Here is an 18,091-nt window from a genome sequence, read left to right as displayed (position 1 = left end):
AAATTCCATTTTAAAATTTTTGGTGGATTAATTTTAAAGATCGCAGTTAGAACTGTCGATTTGCAAATTAAAACAAATTGGATCGACAAAACATCTGAACACGTGTGGTGTAACTTAATAAACTGTCACTTGTCAACTTTCACATTTACGTAAATTTCATTTAAAAAATGGTTTCCAATCGAGAACAAAATATTCACCACAGAATCCTAATCAATACTGATCATGAAATGGAAATTAAGAAAATGCCCACTGGATTTACACACACAACTTTGTTGGAGTTGGTAAAACATCAAAACATTATCATCGATATTCGTATGATTGACACTACGCCGTCCGTTTTCCAAAGTTTTGTTTTCCATGGTCGCCTCTCATCTCTTTTTTTGTTGAAAATATTACAATTTAAAATTCAGTTTTCTGATTTGACATTGCAAAAACTTTTACGACTCGTGTAACACACACACTTTTACCTACTAATTATTGTAAAGAGCGATCAAATTAATTTGTAGATACATAATCGAGTTATCCATGAATCCGAAATCGTATGTCGTTTCTTGAACTCCACGCTCCAATAAACACAGCTTGAAACATAGCTTAGATCTCGACATATCAATCGCAAAAGACATACGGATTCAAATCCATGGATGACTCGATTACAAATTAACAAATTAATTTGATCGCTCGATATAAATAAGTAATGTACAATTAAAAAAATCCTCAGATAAGTAATGTAAATAACCTCAAACCGTATGACATTCACTTGAATGGTGTGGTAAAGTAAAGTCCTCGTCGAAAAATAGTCAATTTTGACTTAAATTGTAAATCATTTGACAATAGGAGAGAAATTCGTCTTTAACTACCATAAATAATTCCATAAATAAATAGGGGCTGTTACTTTACCTGATGTTTGCTCTTCCTTGAGTCGGCACTGCACACCAAAGGGGCAATAAAGTTAGAGGGTATTATGGTAGTTATAAGACGGTTTGCTGTCCTATTGTAAAATGATTTACAATTTAAGTCAAAATTGACTATTTCTAGACGAGGACTTTACAAGGTATAGTCCAATTTTTACCCTTTTGCGATGACGTCATTATCTAGTAACTTTACGTATGTTTGAGCTAGGATCAGAAATAAATTTGAATTGATCATAAATAACTATAAATGTGTCAAATTTGTTGACAATTGCTTCGAAAGGTTATGTTTGTAATCAATGTAATAAGTGGAAGAAATTAAAAATTGTCAAATTGACAGGAGCATAAAATAACCTCAAAGTGACCATCAATAAATAAACATGCCTTTTTTTTGTTTTTTTCTGTTTCTGTCGTTTCAATAAAGAGAAAGCGAGGAAGGAAATCGTGACGTCACCTCAAAAGGGTAAAAATTGGACTATAAAGTGATAGAGATAGAGTCAAAACGAAACATGACAGGGCGGAGCTTAGAATGCGCGCTCTCCAATTTACCGCTGGCAGTGGCGTATCATACAATCGTCAGTTTAGGGGAAAAAACAAATTACTTAGCGTACATTAGTAAGCATAATTTTACATCAATTTTATTCATAAACAATTTTTTTTTTAATAAAAACAACCAAAACACAATTTTCTTCATCTGATGAAAGAAATTCTACACCGAGGTCATCTACTTTTGTTGTAGAAAACTATCTTCATCTTCAGAACATTCCCCTAACACCCTGTATAGCGTAAACAAAAGATCTATTTTGTATTTTTGACTCCGCCACTGTCATATACGTAAGCTTGGATTCAACTGATTTACAAATCTCACATTTGTCTTCTGCGCAAACCATGTGATGTCATGTTTCGTTTTGATTTTATCTCTAAGAACATTTCTGTACTACCGTGCGATGAACAATTAGTTAGATCAAAGAAGCCCCTGACATTTTTGACGTATGTCTGGTAGAGGTTAAATTCTATTTAAATAAAAACAATTTTTATTATCCATTTGCTATACCATCTTCCAGCCCCTTTTTTATATTCTACACTTCTATGTAGTTTTACGAAACACTCTAACCGTATTTCTCAGAACATTCAAGAAATCTGCCCTCAAGAAGGCAAAATTTCGAAATTTTTGCCGAAACTTGGCTGAACAGGCAACAGCGCTATGTGCCCATTCTCCGTTATTGAAAATACCATTACGAAAGTAAGATTCAATGATGAAACTTTTATACCTATTCTGAAGTAAAAACCATTTTTGCGTTAAAATTTGATTAACAGTGACACATTGTTCATTACGGTACCCAACATAACCTGAAATTATGAATTACCGCCTCCCGCCTGTCAAATAACAAGAATCGCTTTGCGTTTGTCTTATTATTCTTTAATATGTACTGTCGCGAGCAATAAATTTTGGTCGTCAATGTCATTTCAAAATTTGATTAGATTGTCACAGATTTAAAAAATGTCCATGCCTAATTATGCCCTTGTCAACAAAGTGTCAAAAAATGAGAAAAAAGTGACAATTAATGTCATACAACATGATGATAGGTCATGATATTTACGACTGTTTTACAATGGATCATTTTCGATTGCGTCAAAAAATGACCTTGACAACCAAAATGTATTGCTCGCGACTGTACAAACAACAAAAAGTCTCGTACTTACAGCATTCTAAAAAGTATCTTTCACAACAAATTATTTAGCAAGTTGTAAACAACATTTTGCTTTTAATCCTTCATGTTGCTATTCTTATCATTCATGTACAGTCGCGAGCAATACATTTTGGTCGTCAAGGTCAATCTTTGACGCAATCGAAAATGCTCCATTGTAAAACAGTCGTAAATATCATAACCTATCAACATGTTGGATGACATTAATTGTCATTTTTTCTCAATTTTTTGACACTTTGTTGACGTGGGCATAATCAGGCAGGGAAATTTTTTAAATTTGTCACAATCTAACCAAATTTTGAAATGACATTGACGACCAAAATTTATTGCTCGCGACAGTACATACTCATAAAATTTTTATTATTATTATTATTATTTTCTACTTGCTCATAGCTCACTTTATAATTGTTTAATTATGCTTTAAATAAATTAAAGAAATCATTAAATCGGACAGCGTTAGGTGATTAAATATTTATTTTTATAAGTTTACGACGCATATTAAAATCGTGCAATTAATTGCCCCGTGGTGCTCAGTTGGTGTTGAATCGCAGTACCACAAAAAGTACCATGATTCGATCAGGCATAATAAAAGACCTCACTGGTCTTCTAAACCTTTTGAAAACCAGTCCCAATTCTTTCGACAAAGTACTCCACAAGGTAGACAAGACCTCACGTTGAAGTGGTTCCCTCTAGTACTTCTTTTAGGTGAACATATTGTCAGTCGGTGATGGCAAGTGCCGCGCTAGGTTGAAACTAGATGAGGACCATCTTAATCCGTTCGGAGCGATGCACGGAGGCTTCTCTGCTACTTTACTAGATTGCGTGTCAGCATACGCTTTGAGTACCAAAATACCAGGTCCACACGCTTCCGTCGAAATACACCTCAGGTAGAATCAGGTCTCCGGGCGTACTTTGTACTCCAAAACCTCATTGCAGTTACTTCAAGAGTGCGAGAAAGGGCGACGATGTTCTAATAGAGGCCAGCGTGACCAAAACTGGAAAGAAACTAGCATTCATGGAGGTGGAAATCAAAAATGGCGAAACTGGAGACTTGTTGGCCAAAGGCACCCATACGGCGTTTATTTTGTGACTGGTGGTACTTCCCCGTTCATCGAATGTTCTTATTTTTACAAATCAGTACTGCTTTCAAAGAACTAGTTATTTAGTGTTGTAAACGTGGTAGACCTTCTTCTGTTCTTAGTGGAGAGCCATACGATACTGTATTTTCTAAAAGATCATCAAAACATGACTACATGGATATTTAAAGAAATGTGTAAATTACCTGGATAAACTCGTCTGCAAATGGGACAAGTGCTGTTGGCTTGGATCCACGGTACTATACACAGTTGGTGGTACATGTGCTTACAAAGCAACGACGCAACTCTCTCGCCTACAGTAAAGTCCTCCCAACAAATGGTACACCGAGGGTTATCGTTCTTTTGTGCCGAGTTTATATTTACAATTTGTATTAATCTGTTATTCCTAGAAGAAGGGATTCTCGCTAAACCTACTGCAAAATGTTTCATGAGACTTTGATACGCGTGTCGAGTGTAAATGTAGGTACCTCTGGTTGATCTCCTTTGCCGAGCAAAACGTCGACGTGAAATTCGTAAAGTGCTGAAAAAAGAAATTGCTTTGGAGATATCTAGTTTGTAATCTATGAAGTCACTTTTTGCTATTGTGTCGTACTTACGGTACTTCGGTACGAGTTGCGAATGAATGTGTTGGTCTCTCTCTCAGAACTACTGAACTAGCACGACTTACATTTTCCCCAGAAGAAGAAAGTCGGAGAAATTCTGAAAGTGTCACATTAAAAACAAATCTGTTGTGGATAACTCTAAATGTACGTACTTCTGATTCTTCTTCTTAGACGGGAAATATATCGACGTATGTTTGACAAAATCCTAAAACAGTAAGTTACGAATGAGTGGTGATTGCTTTCTGGAAAATAACTTCGCTCTGAGAAGTCATTTTCTGTAACACTTACGGTACTTTGGTACGACTTTCTACTGAAGGTGTTGGTCTTTGTATCTCATCTGATGGTCTCAAATAATTCTTAATCCGTACATTAGTTAAGTAAAAATTGGATTATTTAATGACTTACAGTTTCAACGCCTTGAAGATCGTGCACTTCTTCAATAAAGTCAGTCAAACAGTGGGGACAGAATAGACTCTGTAGAAAGGTAATCAAATTTTGTTGATTCAGGTATTTGCAAATGTTTGGACTCACCCTTGAAGGATTTTCAAAAATGTTTTCGCAAATGTGGCAAAATAAATTTATATTGGGAGAAGTTGCGTTGTTTGGTGGTGGAGTGTTTCCAGAGAGTTCCAAAACGAAACAACGATCAAAACATCTTATGGTAGGTGTGATGTGAAGAAAAATTAATAATAATAATGATGAAGGGAAATGAAATAGGAGAATGTAGAGTGAACGTCAATCACTAATACGGGGTGATCAAGAAGGACTGTTTAAGTTGGTAACACTGGATCGTATTTTAAATCGTATAACAGGAGTAACTTCCGGTTGTTGGTGGCTTGTCGTTGTTAATGCTATACCTATATCAGATATTTGTCAAATAAACCAACAAAACATATCCAGTTGCAGTGTTATAAATAACCCAATTAAAAAATTTTCTTAATTGTATTGCCAACTTAAACAGTCCTTTTTGATCACCCGGTAGTACGAAAAGTGAAATAGAAGAAACAACCACAGAGGAAGACTGAAAAAAACAAAACAAAAAAACACAGAGAAATCGTTTTTCTTAACCGGTCAATTGTGATGGCGGGGGTGGTGGTAGTGGTGGTGGTGTTGGTATAGTTGGTGGTGGTGGTCTTCTGAGTTGGGAAATGTCAAATGAAGATTCTGACGAACTTGCAGAGTCTTCGAAATTTCCCTAAAAATCAAGCATCTTTGTGCGTCAATCTTTGATTTTAATTTTGACTTACGTCATCGTGAAGAATTTCTTGAACAAATTCACCGGAACATAGAGGGCACCTCTATAATTAACGTTACGTAAATGAACGATAAAATGATTAAAATAGATGCTTACTGGAAATGAATTCCCAAACTGAATGTCACATACGTGACACTGGAATTGTCTATATGATCTACGATCTACTTGTCTGTTACCTAAGACTAGAATATATTCGATTAGTCTGCAAATATTGTTTTGAAATATTGGGTGATTCAAAATGATTGTGGCCAAGTATGGCAACTATGTACGAAAATTTATGTGGCAACTGTGTGGATGAGGTAGAGTTGTCATTTGTATGACATTTCATAAGCGTGCATTTAATTTTTTTGATATCATTACACATTGTTTTGACAGTTTTCAAAATTGTGCGACTATGAACTATCAAAGAAATATCAACTCTACCCTACCCACACAGTTGCCACATAAATTTTCGTACATAGTTGCCATACTTGGCCACAATCATTTTGAATCACCCAATACATATTGTCCAAGCGGATTTTTTTATGTTCACATATCAACCAACACCGCAATTTACATTGACGATACTTGTGGCAACGCTGTTGAGTTTTGACATTAGGAGAATGAAAAGTTAAGTTAAATTGTTCCTTTGTTGCACAGATCGTATTAAGGCAAGTTTTTAAAAACATTTCTTTCTTTTCGAACTGTCGCTTCAGTTGTACCAACCTGCGTCATCTCCAGTTACCATATACTGGGTGACTTTTAATGATTGAAATTATTTTGTTCACATTTACGATTTTATGTTGGTACACTTGACTGTCAAATTCATATATGACACTTCAAAAGAAACAAAAGAAATTGCTATTATTTATTTCTACAATCTTAACCCAGAAAGCGAATTAATAGACAACTCTTTGACAAATAACTAGCCGTGCCAATTATTCGGGAGTGCCAACCCACTACATTTGTCTCAATCATTAAAAGTCCCCCGGTAGATAGTAGAGTGAGATCGAAAAAAAAAAATTGGAGTTGGCTGTGACCAATAATTTCAGTTGACAATTCGTTAAGATTTCAATTATCTGATGTCAGTCTTAAAAGTTAGGTTAGTGATTTTGAGAACGTTGAAATCTTGATTTTCATAAAGGTGTGCATTATGTGTGACCTGTCGGTTGTTAAAGAATCATGAGGAGCTCGAATCGTATTTACGAACTAGAGTAAATGTTCGAAATGTCTGCCTTCAGCTTCCAAACATAATGCTACTCTCTTCGCTTCATGTTTTCAAATGACCTTCGCAAAGTTGGGACATCAATTAAATTGCAGTTATCAGTAATTACTTGCATTAATTCGGGAATTGTGCCAGGCTTGTTTTTGAACACGTTGTTTTTCAGGTATAGAAAAACAAAATAATCAAGGCAAGTGCCTTGAAAGTCCGGAATGACAGTTACTATTGTAATTAATGACATTTTTACGTGCTGCCCAGTGAAGTGTATTAATCATGGCCATCTCGATTTTTTTTATTTTCGATCGCACGGTATTATAGGGATATTTATTGTGTGACCAACATAAATGAACGTAGTGGTGAATTTTGAATATGTGGACAGGGTTTAAGTACCAGAACTGTTTGCTTTTAGTGGATATTGTTTTTACTGTAATACGGATTTATTTTTTAAATGACATACATTTTGAAGTAATGAGTAATGAGGTTATGAGTACAACATTTTAGGTTCGATCTAAATGAAATTTTTTCGTTATCAAATTAACATTTTTATCATTTCACAAATTTGGTTGCCCAACAAACCAAGATTTATATCAGAGTTCAACGCTTTAACCACATTTTTCTAAACGTTCCTTATTATACTAAGGACAACGTAACATCTTATCTGCCCCGCCCATTACATTTTCTTAGTTACCAATCAAATAGGTTGTTAAGACGATCTGATTTATAATTGAAATTTTTTAATAAACAATTGTCAAAACGTTATCATGTTGGTATGAACCAAATAGTGATTTTCATGATAATACGATTAGTCACACTGAGTGTCAACATTTTTTTAATCTAACTGAGCCTGCGCCCTGACGAGCGAGACTTTATTTCAAATTCGAAAAATATTTCCGCTGATTTCTCATTAAATTTGTTTTGAAAATGAATTTGCGAAAACAGGTCCGGGAAGTGAAATGAACATAACCTTAACTATGATTTGGTGTCAAATTGTTATACAGCTGGTCCATATGTGCACATTTTGGGGTGGTACAGAGTGGTTTTTTACTTAATTTTGACATTGACAATTGTTTATTAAAAAAATTTCACTATACACAGAAAAAAAAAATCTGACATTGGAATTGTCTTAATGACATTTTATTTTTTAAAACCTAAAACAATAAGTGTGGACTTGACAGCAAAATTCTAACCTTAAGTTTTTTACGTGGCAAATGTGAAGAAAAATTATAGATTGAATCTGGCTTTGATTCTCATTGGTCAATTTATGTGGGCGGAGTAGATGAAAAGTTATAAGGGCAATACTATAGTTAGGTACAGTTGGTTGCAAAAAAAAAATGGGAAATGAAAAATTTCCTAATGTAAATTTGGTTTTGTCCATTTGTATTGACAATTAATTGTCTATTTGACAATACCTATCAAATAATTTTAAGATGAATTTTGACCATAATTCTAACCTATCTCTCGTAAGAAAGTTTCACACTATGGAAAATATTGTAAAAATGTGTCAATTTTATTCCGACGGTTCCCGTTATTTACAACCAACTGTATTCATATTAAAAAAAAAGTGATTGTACATTTTTTATAAAAATACTACTTACATGTCGCAATATCACTTAGAGGGATTAGACTATTCCTGAAAAACAAAAATTGCGATAACAAATAAACACGAAATAAAATTGCTACCCAAAAAATTGGGGATACTAAACACTTTTAATTATTGTACAAGAGAATTATGTTGGCAAGAGTGTTGATAATTTGCATTATAAAAGTGAATTAATAAAATTAAATAAATACCGGAATTCTACAGGGTCCCTTCGCTCTTGTTCAGAGGCGTTTTCTTGTCTAAATTGTCCCACTGGAGATTCTGTCACATCTTGAAGATCATCTTCATATTCGACGCCGTCTAAAACTTCTGCCACCCATTCGGAGAGGCAAAATGGGCATTGTTCATCCTACATAAGTAAAATCGAAGTAATACTGTAATTCTGAAGGGAACCACTCACCGGTGAATTTTCTACAAAGTAGCAATTGCAATCAACACAATAATGAAGATGTTCTTCAAAGTCAAAAAGTGGGGAAGCCATAAAACTTATTAATCAATAAACTAAAATAGCGAGTGCTGATGTCAAATGTAGAAAAAAACACTTGTAATTACTATTTAATGCCATCTTCTTGTGAAATTTGATAAAATGATTAGATAAGGTGATATATAGTTATTAACAAAATAGAAATCGACTTCCAGTAAATAATTATAGTGAATAACTGTTTCACAATTAACAGACTCCCGACTGACATCGATAATCTTTATTTCCAATATTGGAAAAACTGATGGTACAATTCGATCAATTAAAGAAGAGATAAGGGAAAAAATCTGATAACGTGCTGTGTAATTGAATATACTGTCTCTTGTCAATGTTGACATTTACGTGAATTTTATTTAAAAAATGTTTTTTGCATATCGTAATCGTAATGAAAGTGGCACTTTTTTACACGCAAAATCGTAGTGAAAGTAGCACTTTTTTACACGACAAATCGTAGTGAAAGTAGTACTTTTTTGCACCATTTTATTCAATTTCCTTGGAGATGATTGTCAAAGCATACCTATTTTTTTTTTGTAATTTTGATAAATTCTTTTGGACCAAATTTCTCAACTTACATAAAATATGCAAAAAAAATAGTGTGTACAACACGTTGTAAAAGTCTCTTTTTTTCACTTATTTGCTTGATTAATTCGGGCTACGCACTCGTAAATCAATTTTCAAATTCGTGAAAAAAAGTTGTAGTTGTAGTTCTACGAATAGAAATAACTATTTGATAATCAAAAAAAGAGACTTTCATAACGTGTTGTAGACACTATTTTTTGCATATCGGGAAAAGTTGAGAAATTTGGTCTAAAAGGATTTATAAAAAATTACAACAAAAAAATAGGTATGCTTTGATCTCCAAGGAGATGGAATAAAATGATGCAAAAAAGTACCTACTACTTTCACTACGATTTTTCGTGTAAAAAAGTGCTACTTTCATTACGATTTTGCGTGTAAAAAAGTGCCATTTTCATTAGGATATGCAAAAAATAGTATATTATGTTATGAGGAGCAAAAATGAAGGTTTATGTGCTGCGGCTGGTAGATTGGCTGCCGAACGCAGTGAGGCAGACAAACCAGCCAAAGCACATAAAACCATTTTTGCTCCGAATAACATATACTATTTTTTCTTCAAACCTTCATAACAAATTATTTAAGACATGTTAAGAAACCAGGTAGGAATTTCAAATGATTTACCTAGTTTACTTTACTGCCGCTCATCAGCGGAGATAATAACTTCACGGACGCCCTCAGCGGAGATAATAACTTTATCTGCCGCTCTCAGCGGAGATAATAACTTTATCTGCCGCTCGTCAGCTCGTTAGATGCCATGACAATGAAGTGACACTTTAGCATTATCAATGCAGCAGGATAATGTCATAATTTACGGACGTTTGAAGAAAATAACTATTTTCGTCCGAGAATACAAATTGTTCATGACAGAATCCTATTTGCGACATGGAATCCAACCTGTAAGGTTTCGGATCTCTCTCGGTTTATAAAGAACAAGGGCTAGAAACTTTACTAACAATTGTCCAAGGTGGATTCTTCGTTTTTTATGTAATGACTCTGACAAATTCCACTGAAATTAGTCATTCCGAGGCGGCAACCAAACGTATCTACTTATTCCTAGGAAACACTACTTTTACGCAGGAAATGGCAGATAGATAGGATAAAAAATGAGATAATCAAAAAAGAAAACACAACAAAAATGTCTGCGTGGTGTGATTTCGACTGAAGGTTCCGCGTCGAACGTTAATTGGCTATAGACGTGTTAAAAAAAAACAAGAACAGAAAAGAAAGTTGTGTCTTAAAGGCTTGTCTGTTTAATGTTTTTGACAAAAAAATGATATATAATCTGTTTCAAACTCAAAAATCCACCACCTGTTGAATTATGTTGGCAGAAAAAAAGAAATTCCTAGAAAAAGTTTAATTTTTTTGAGTTGGCTCAACCTCCCGCCAAAATTTGACATTGAACTGTTGAGTTTATTCTCGAAACACAAAATAATTATTATGTACAAAAGGTTTTAGCTACCATATCATACTTTTTGAGTGAAATAATAAAATGAGAATAAAAAAACACGATGAACTACGACCAAAACGACTCCAACAGTTTTCTCTCATAACCCCACTTTTTTCTGATACTTACAGACACACTAAAAACAAAATTCGGCGACGTTGTCGGATGTATTTTCGAGGTAGAATGCACTGTTGGTGGATTTTTGATTTTGAAACAGATTATTCCTACACTGTCAGAATTTGAGAATATTCTCCTGTGTGAACGGATTTTGATAAATGTGACAACTTGTCAAAATGAAACGTCAAGTTAATTTTAAACATTTTAAGCGTTTTGGAGCCTTTAAGGGGGTCGTCGAAGAAAAAAACGTTGTATTCAACTTGTTCTTGTGTAAATTGGACCTAATTTACACAGAAACTCGTTAAATAAATAACTATTGTACAACTAGTTATGAAAGTCATACTTTTTTTTACGAATTTGCAGATTGATCAAGCAAAGAAGTGAAAAAAGAGACTTTCATAACGTGTTGTACACACTAATTTTTTGCATATCGATGTAAGTTGAGACATTTGGTCCAAAAGGATTTTAAAAAAATTATAAAAAAAATAGGTATGCTTTGACAATCATCTCCAAGGAAATGGAATAAAATGATGCAAAAAAGAACTACTTTTCGTGTAAAAAAGTGCTACTTTCACTACGATTTTGCGCGTAAAAATGTACCACTTTCATTACGATATGCAAAAATTATAATTTAAAAAATGTCCTCTCGGCCGTTTTATCTAAACTGTGAATTTAAATTACGCGCGGAGGTTCATAGATAAAATAAATCTATGATGAAATTTAACAGAAAGCCGCAACTATCAGTTAGTGACTCAACTACGGCGATTGTAAAGATTTCCTCTGTAATGGCGTCTTGCTGTTTTTGACAATTTCATGTCAAAATAAATGTCTCACAACAATTATTGAATTTGTTGTCGGAACAAGATATGTTGAACTCTGAAGTGAGTTTGTAAAAAATTTAGAAATGCAAAGAATAAGTCGCCACCTAGTGCTAGGCTAATTTTAATTTGTCTATTTTCATTGATTTCTAATTCAAAATTCTATATTGCCGTCTTCGCACCCTACAGCAATTACAAATATGTTTATAACTAAGATAGAGCAAAATGCAAAGCTACTGAAGATCGCAAACTTTCCCACCATAAGTTAGAATGGCCCTCTTAATGTGAAGCCATTTTGACTAAGACCGAGTAAAAACCGGTGTTTATACCGTGAGTTTTCTATTTTATTGAACATACGCCTAATGCATTTGTAAGTTTGGTTGCCTATCTCAAATGAATTGAGGGTCCACTTTAGAACTGAACATTGCCATTTTACATTGTACTGTCGCGAGCAAAAAAAACTGGTCGTCAAAATCGTGTTTTGACGCAATGCAAAATGTTCCATTGTAAAACGGTCGTAAATATCATAACCTATCATCATACTGTGTGAGCTTAATTGACATTGATTTATTAATTTTTTTGACACTTTGTTGATATGGGCATAATCAGGCAGGGCAGTTTTTTAATTTGTGACAATCTAACCAAATTTTGGATTGACATTGACGACCAGAATTTTTTCAGTTCAGCGAAATAAAAAACTTAGTGTAGATGCAGAAATAAAAAAAAGAACTTATTAACAAATGTATTTCACTTAATAATAATAACATAAATTAAATTATTTTAATTTTACATAAATAAGTTATTACTATCTACTATCTATATATATACTATCTCCCATTGCCTAATGTAAATTTAAAAAAATAGAGTGGTGTAAGGTGCGCTTTAGGGAGATATCTGTCAAAGTGTTAAATATCACAAACGTCAAATGAGATCACATGAAATCGGAACAATTTGAAACGCAACAATACACTATTAAAGGATATAAATGTAATTCTAATTACAGTAACTTTCAAGCATTGGTCGAACGTACGAGCGGACAATGATCAATGTCAATTATATTGTAGACTTCCTCTATTGTCAGTGGTTGGGAAACCGTCTACCATCATGTATAATAATTGGATTTGTTCTTGGTGTTCTTACCGTTCCTAAAAAATATAAAAAACATGAATAGTACACTAAACGCTGTTCAAAAATCAAAAAACCATTGTGGTGGAAATAACACACATTTTTCATGACATTTTCTATTACTTATCACAGTGATAGATAAGTCATTTGCACCACAATGGTTTATTCATTTTTGAACAGTGTTTAGGTTATGTAAATTACCTGGAAAAACTCGTCTGCAAATGGGACAATTGTTATTGCTTTGCATCCATGGTACTATACATGGTTCGTGATAAATGTGATTGCAAGGTAATTCAGCGACTCTTTCTTCTGCGGTAAAGTCCTCCCAACAAATAGAACATCGAGGGTTAGCATTCCTTTGTTCAGAGTTTACTTTTATCATTTTTACTATGCTGTTGTCCGAAGAAGAAGAAAAAGAAGAAGAAGGAATTCGCGGTGGAGGTACTGGAAGAACGTCTCATATAAAGTAAGGTCTTGAGATGTGTATTAGGTCTAAATACAACGTGTAACAGAAATAAGTACATTAATTTTAACTGGTAATAGAACTCGTCAAAAGGAACAACTTTTCTATTTACCATTTTGCCGAAAAACGATGTTTAATTCCAAAAAAAAATTGGAGAGATTTTTCACTAAAATAACCCGACGCCACTAAATACTGCAATGGCTAATTGAGATCAGCGCTAATATGAAAAAAACATACATTTTCATCCAGAAAACGTGTTTTAACGCAGAAATCGAAATTCAAATAAATCTACTCGTATAGCAAAAAATCTACTTCGTAAGAATCTGGTTGTTTCACGTTTTTAGGTAGCTTAGTTTTGGAGATATGAACGGTTTTAGGAAAATCTTTTCTATTTTTTTAAGCCACTACGCAACGTTTTTCGCCAAAATGACAGAGAGAAAAGTTGTTCCTTTTGATTAGTTCTATTACGAGTTAAAATTAATGTACTTATTTCAGAAACACCCTGTATACATACCGATTGTTCTTCTTTGTTGAGCAGTATATCGACGCGGGTATGATGAAGTGCTAAAACAGTAAGTTACAGTGGAAATATGTGGTTATTGATGATTCTTAAACCATTAAAAATTAAGATAAGCAATTAGATATATTTCATTTTGGTTTCTTCTGAAAAATAATTTTACTTTAAAAAATCATCACTTTTGCTATTCAACTCTTTAACAACACTACTTACGATATTGTGGTATGCCTTGAGATTGAAGCTCTCGGTCTTTCTGTCCCAACTGATGGACGAGGGTGCCTCTTAATTGGCACATTAATTAAGTAAAAATTTGACTATTTAACGACTTACATTTTCAACGACTGGAAAATCGTCCACTTCTTGAATAAAATCATTACCACATCGACGGCAGGATTCTTTCTGTAAAACGCAACATACATTTTTATTTATTTGCAAAATATTTTGTACTTACCCTTGAAGAATTTTGAATGATACCTTCGCACATGTGCCAGAAAAAAGTTGTACTGCGAGAATTTTCTCTATTTGGTACCGGATTACGGAGAGGTGGCGGCAGTGAGAAGCCATGAGGTGAAGAAAATGCAGAGAGAGTGTGTGCATAGGGTCCTAAGATTTAACAATCAAAGAGGAACAAAACATTATACAGTTGTAGAGACAGACAGCTACGAGTAATTAATCAAAAAGGAAATGAAATAAAATCATGTATTGGAAATGTTCCTGACGAGAGTCAGAACAGTAGAAACGAAGAACAGAAAAATACATTACCTGTAAACCGTAGTGGTGGGATTGGTGGTCGTGGTGGTGATCGTGGTGGGGGTTGTAATGCTGCAGATAGAGTTGGTCTTATGGGGTGGAAAATGTCAACGAAAGATTCTGCTGAACTTGTCAATCCATCAAAATTTACCTAGAAATAAATTTTTTATTTGTTCCGCACTTGTAAACATCAGTTTATCAGTTTATTGGTCACGCCTATAAAATTTTAAAATCAAAGCCTCTCGTTCCAAGACATCCATTGCAACACTTTTGCATCATATTCTAAACTAAACTCTTTGTATTATAGCTATTGAGTGATTCTAAATGATTGCGGATAAGTCCGGCAATTATGTTCGAAAATGTATGTGGCAACTCTGTAGGTAGGATAGAGTTGACATTTCTTTGACAGTTCATAGTCGCGCAATTTTCAAAATTGTCAAATCAATGTGCAATGGTAGGTATAAAAAAGTCAAATGCACGCTTATGAAATGTCATACAAATGTCAACTATACTCCACCCACACAGTTACCACATACATTTTCGTACATAGTTGCCATACTTATCCAGAATCATTTTGATTCACCCAATATACCTAAGTATTCACATGAGCATTTTGGCTCAATAATTTGTCAAATTTTGTTGGATTGTCGCTTAAAATTGACCGCATGATGAACGATGCCAACTAGCAACCGTAAAAATCCCTTCTTTTTACCAACCTAAGCATTTCATGATAGTCTCGACTTACGTCGTCATTAATGTCGGAAATTTCTTGAACAAATCCACCGGAACAGAGAGGACATTTCTGTAATCATCGATCCACAAATTAATGATCAAATCAGAAAATCTGTTGCTTACAGGAGATGAATTCCCAAATTTAATGTCGCATACGTGACAGTGGTACTGCTGATGAAGTCTGTCATCTACACGTGCGTTATCTACAGCTACAAAAGATCAAATCCAGATTTAACATAATGTCATCGTTGGAATTTTTATATACAGGGTGATTTACGAGGAATAATGAGCCCGATGGAATAGAAAATGCAACCCACAATACATTGGAACAAAAAGCCGGACATCGAAGCGGTAAATGTCCGGGTTTTTCTCCTGATGAATTGCGGGTTGCATTTTCTATTCAATCGGGCTCATTATTCCTCGTAAATCACCCTGTATTTGTAGTAAAAATATCACTTACGGGAAATAAATATTTGCTCGACTAGGCTTCCCAGGATGTCTAGTCTAGTGCTGAAAAACAGAAATTGCTAGATTTTGGTAAAGAAATTAAGTTAAAGTCTAGATGACAAAATTGAAGGACACTCCTAATTATTGTACCAGCGAATTATGTTGGCAGAAGTGTTAACAATTTGGAATCACGCATAGGTATTCAATTTAAGAAATACCTGAATTCTTCGAGCCTTCGGTCTTGTCGCGGTTGGTTTGTTTGTCGAGATTCTTCCACTGGAGATTCTGTATTGTCTAAAAGAGCTTCTGGAAATTGGTCTGTATCTAAAATTTTTTCCACACATCCCGAAAAGCATAAAGGGCATTCTGTACTCTACGTAAGTGAAATGAAATAAAGTTGTGATTTTGTAGTGAACTACTTACCGATGAATCATTTCGAAAGTAATTATTGCAACAATTACAATAAAAAGGATGGTCTGAGTCAAACAGTGCCGAAGCCATATTTAATCCACATCTGAAATACAGACTTTGATGATGAATTCGATGCCACCGCACTTGTATAATGTTGATAACTTGATTAGATAAGGTCAAAGACAGAGATAAAAAAATTGGAAACACAGTCAAAACATTGCAAATATTTAGCAAAAATAAAGACCACTAAATTACACGATTTTATTTTAATGTAACTTACAAAACACAACTAACAGCGACAACAACAATAATCTTCGTTTTGAAGAGTGTAGATTTTACTTTGAATTGTTTAAATTATTCGTAGATTGGGGAAACTGAAAGTCAGATAAGTTTATTTGATGTAATTATTTACAGAAGTGTAAAATGAAATAATTTATCAAAACAATATTTACGGTTTGAAGTTCAGAAAATCAGAAAGCCAAAAAAAAATCTTAATGTATCTATATACACTGACCGGCACAAAAAACGACTCACTTTGAATTTTATTAATATAATTAAGTAATTCATTGTCTTAGAAAAAAATTTTGATATCATGTTGTATTGATAAGTGTTATTTAAGTTCTTCTTTACCAAAGAATATCCGACAAACAAAACATTAAACACAGCAAATAAAATTTTAATGAAAAAAAAATAAAAGTAATTTTTCAGAAAAAAATTTATGTTATGAAAAATTGTCAAAATTTGAACAGCATTTTGAATTAGTATCTCGTATTGTCACATTAAATCTTTTAACACGTAAATCAACTGACAAAAACAAACACAACGTGGAAGTAATCCAAATTTTCTAATAATTTATTTAAACAAAACAATTCAGTTGCCATGGTGACCATAACACTCCCGATCATTGAAAATATCCCAATTTAACTATGATAAAGAAAAATCACCACAAATATAATTTCAAGATCATTTATTAAAGAAATCATAATGAGTCGTTTTTTGTGTCGGCGAGTGTAGTTTTTCGAGCGGCAGTTATCATTTCCTTGAGAAATGGTACAAAATAAATATTAGACTGTTTACAATGTTTACAACATTTTCCTAAAAGTATTACAACATTCTTGTTGCAGATGGAATTGTCTAAAATCACAACCATCACCTCTTGAAGGTCCTGAAAAATTAGCAACAGATAAAAACTTCAAAAAATACTAGTCCTCTCTACCTTGCCTGCAGATAGGACAGTTACTGGTTCTGTTAAACCAACCAATGCAATGCAATGCTTAAATGTTTGCGCTTCGTCACCTAGCCGGAAATCTTCCACGCAAATGGAACACTGGGACGTTGCTTTGCTTTGGAAGCTGATGCAGATGGTTCGCAGCAGCTTTTCTTCCTTGGGAATGCTTCGAGGAACGGTTCTTGTCGGTTGGTGGGATCTGTTTCTTCTTTCGTTGTCTGCGACAGCGAAAAACAGAATTTTTGGGTAGACGTAACCTTACATTCTTCTGCGTTAAATTGTTTGGTTCTTGCGAAAATAAAACAAATATCTAGTTAAAATGGATGATGATCTAAGTGAAAACAACGATAAATTAATTTATAGCACATCACCTGATCTGCATTAGAAAAGGAATGCGGATGTACAGAATTCGCTGCTATATGATAAATTAGGACACAGATTTTTCTTCAGTAGATTTACACAAATCGTGTTCTTTCAAAAAATGTTTTGTCACAGTGAGGATTCAAGGTTTGTTGATTTTGGTAACAACGAGATAAACTGTTCTAGAAATATGTCCAGTTTTGTAATTGTTAATAAATTTATTCTTATCATAAAAAATTGTTCTATTATT

At 33.8% G+C, this 18,091-nt stretch overlaps 3 protein-coding genes across 8 annotated transcripts in view; all 3 read right to left on the bottom strand.

Moving 5' to 3' along the window:
- Positions 1-3,073: 3,073 nt before the first annotated feature.
- On the bottom strand, positions 3,074-8,992 carry LOC138136269 (uncharacterized). 6 transcript variants are annotated; one of them, XM_069055371.1, is made up of 14 exons: positions 8,773-8,992; positions 8,564-8,721; positions 8,368-8,402; positions 5,668-5,753; positions 5,564-5,614; positions 5,386-5,511; positions 4,848-4,946; positions 4,722-4,790; positions 4,605-4,672; positions 4,469-4,521; positions 4,311-4,413; positions 4,182-4,250; positions 3,900-4,124; positions 3,074-3,844 (listed from the first exon to the last, which is right to left on the bottom strand). In XM_069055371.1, exons 1-13 carry the CDS (start codon positions 8,851-8,853, stop codon positions 4,100-4,102), a joined length of 1,023 nt encoding a protein of 340 aa, XP_068911472.1. In that variant the 5' UTR covers positions 8,854-8,992; the 3' UTR covers positions 3,074-3,844; positions 3,900-4,099. The 6 variants fall into 6 exon arrangements, 5 of the variants coding, with proteins under 5 accessions (XP_068911472.1, XP_068911471.1, XP_068911470.1 ...); XM_069055370.1 differs by having other exon boundaries at positions 3,900-4,127; positions 8,773-8,989; XM_069055369.1 differs by having other exon boundaries at positions 3,074-3,835; positions 3,900-4,127; positions 4,182-4,234; positions 8,773-8,964.
- A 3,543-nt stretch (positions 8,993-12,535) lies between these two features.
- Positions 12,536-16,552, bottom strand: LOC138136834 (E3 ubiquitin-protein ligase RNF115-like). Its single transcript, XM_069056153.1, has 13 exons — positions 16,534-16,552; positions 16,266-16,356; positions 16,061-16,215; positions 15,856-15,905; positions 15,519-15,604; positions 15,409-15,465; positions 14,676-14,814; positions 14,365-14,516; positions 14,244-14,312; positions 14,127-14,194; positions 13,911-13,960; positions 13,135-13,377; positions 12,536-12,953 (listed from the first exon to the last, which is right to left on the bottom strand). The coding sequence occupies exons 2-13, from the start codon at positions 16,341-16,343 to the stop codon at positions 12,886-12,888; spliced, it is 1,215 nt and encodes a 404-aa protein (XP_068912254.1). The 5' UTR covers positions 16,344-16,356; positions 16,534-16,552; the 3' UTR covers positions 12,536-12,885.
- Positions 16,553-17,414: 862 nt separating this feature from the next.
- The window catches only part of LOC138136846 (E3 ubiquitin-protein ligase RNF126-like), a 209,027-nt gene continuing 208,350 nt past the window's right edge, over positions 17,415-18,091 (bottom strand). The window contains exon 5 of the mRNA XM_069056170.1: positions 17,415-17,699. Within this exon, the coding sequence (XP_068912271.1) occupies positions 17,446-17,699 (254 nt within the window). The 3' untranslated portion in view covers positions 17,415-17,445. The remainder of the gene's footprint in view (positions 17,700-18,091) is intronic.

The sequence above is a fragment of the Tenebrio molitor genome, chromosome 8 (genome assembly GCF_963966145.1).
Source record: "Tenebrio molitor chromosome 8, icTenMoli1.1, whole genome shotgun sequence".
Classification (NCBI taxonomy): domain Eukaryota; kingdom Metazoa; phylum Arthropoda; class Insecta; order Coleoptera; family Tenebrionidae; genus Tenebrio; species Tenebrio molitor.
Note: the sequence above shows the minus strand (reverse complement) of the source record. Positions and strands in the feature narration are given on the sequence as shown.

What these genes read in the sequence shown, in the direction of transcription:
- LOC138136269 (XM_069055366.1), bottom strand. Translation starts at nt 8,853, where the DNA reads ATGGCTTCCCCACTTTTTGACTTTGAAGAACATCTTCATTATTGTGTT. An exon ending in TCTAAGTGATATTGCGACAT is followed by an intron (nt 5,754 to 8,367) that starts GTAAGTAGTATT and finishes AATATATTCTAG; the next exon opens with TCTTAGGTAACAGACAAGTA. An exon ending in TTTTTGAAAATCCTTCAAGG is followed by an intron (nt 4,791 to 4,847) that starts GTGAGTCCAAAC and finishes ACCTTTCTACAG; the next exon opens with AGTCTATTCTGTCCCCACTG.
- LOC138136834 (XM_069056153.1), bottom strand. Translation starts at nt 16,343, where the DNA reads ATGGCTTCGGCACTGTTTGACTCAGACCATCCTTTTTATTGTAATTGT. An exon ending in TCATTCAAAATTCTTCAAGG is followed by an intron (nt 14,313 to 14,364) that starts GTAAGTACAAAA and finishes TGCGTTTTACAG; the next exon opens with AAAGAATCCTGCCGTCGATG. An exon ending in TCAACAAAGAAGAACAATCG is followed by an intron (nt 13,378 to 13,910) that starts GTATGTATACAG and finishes ACGTTCTTCCAG; the next exon opens with TACCTCCACCGCGAATTCCT.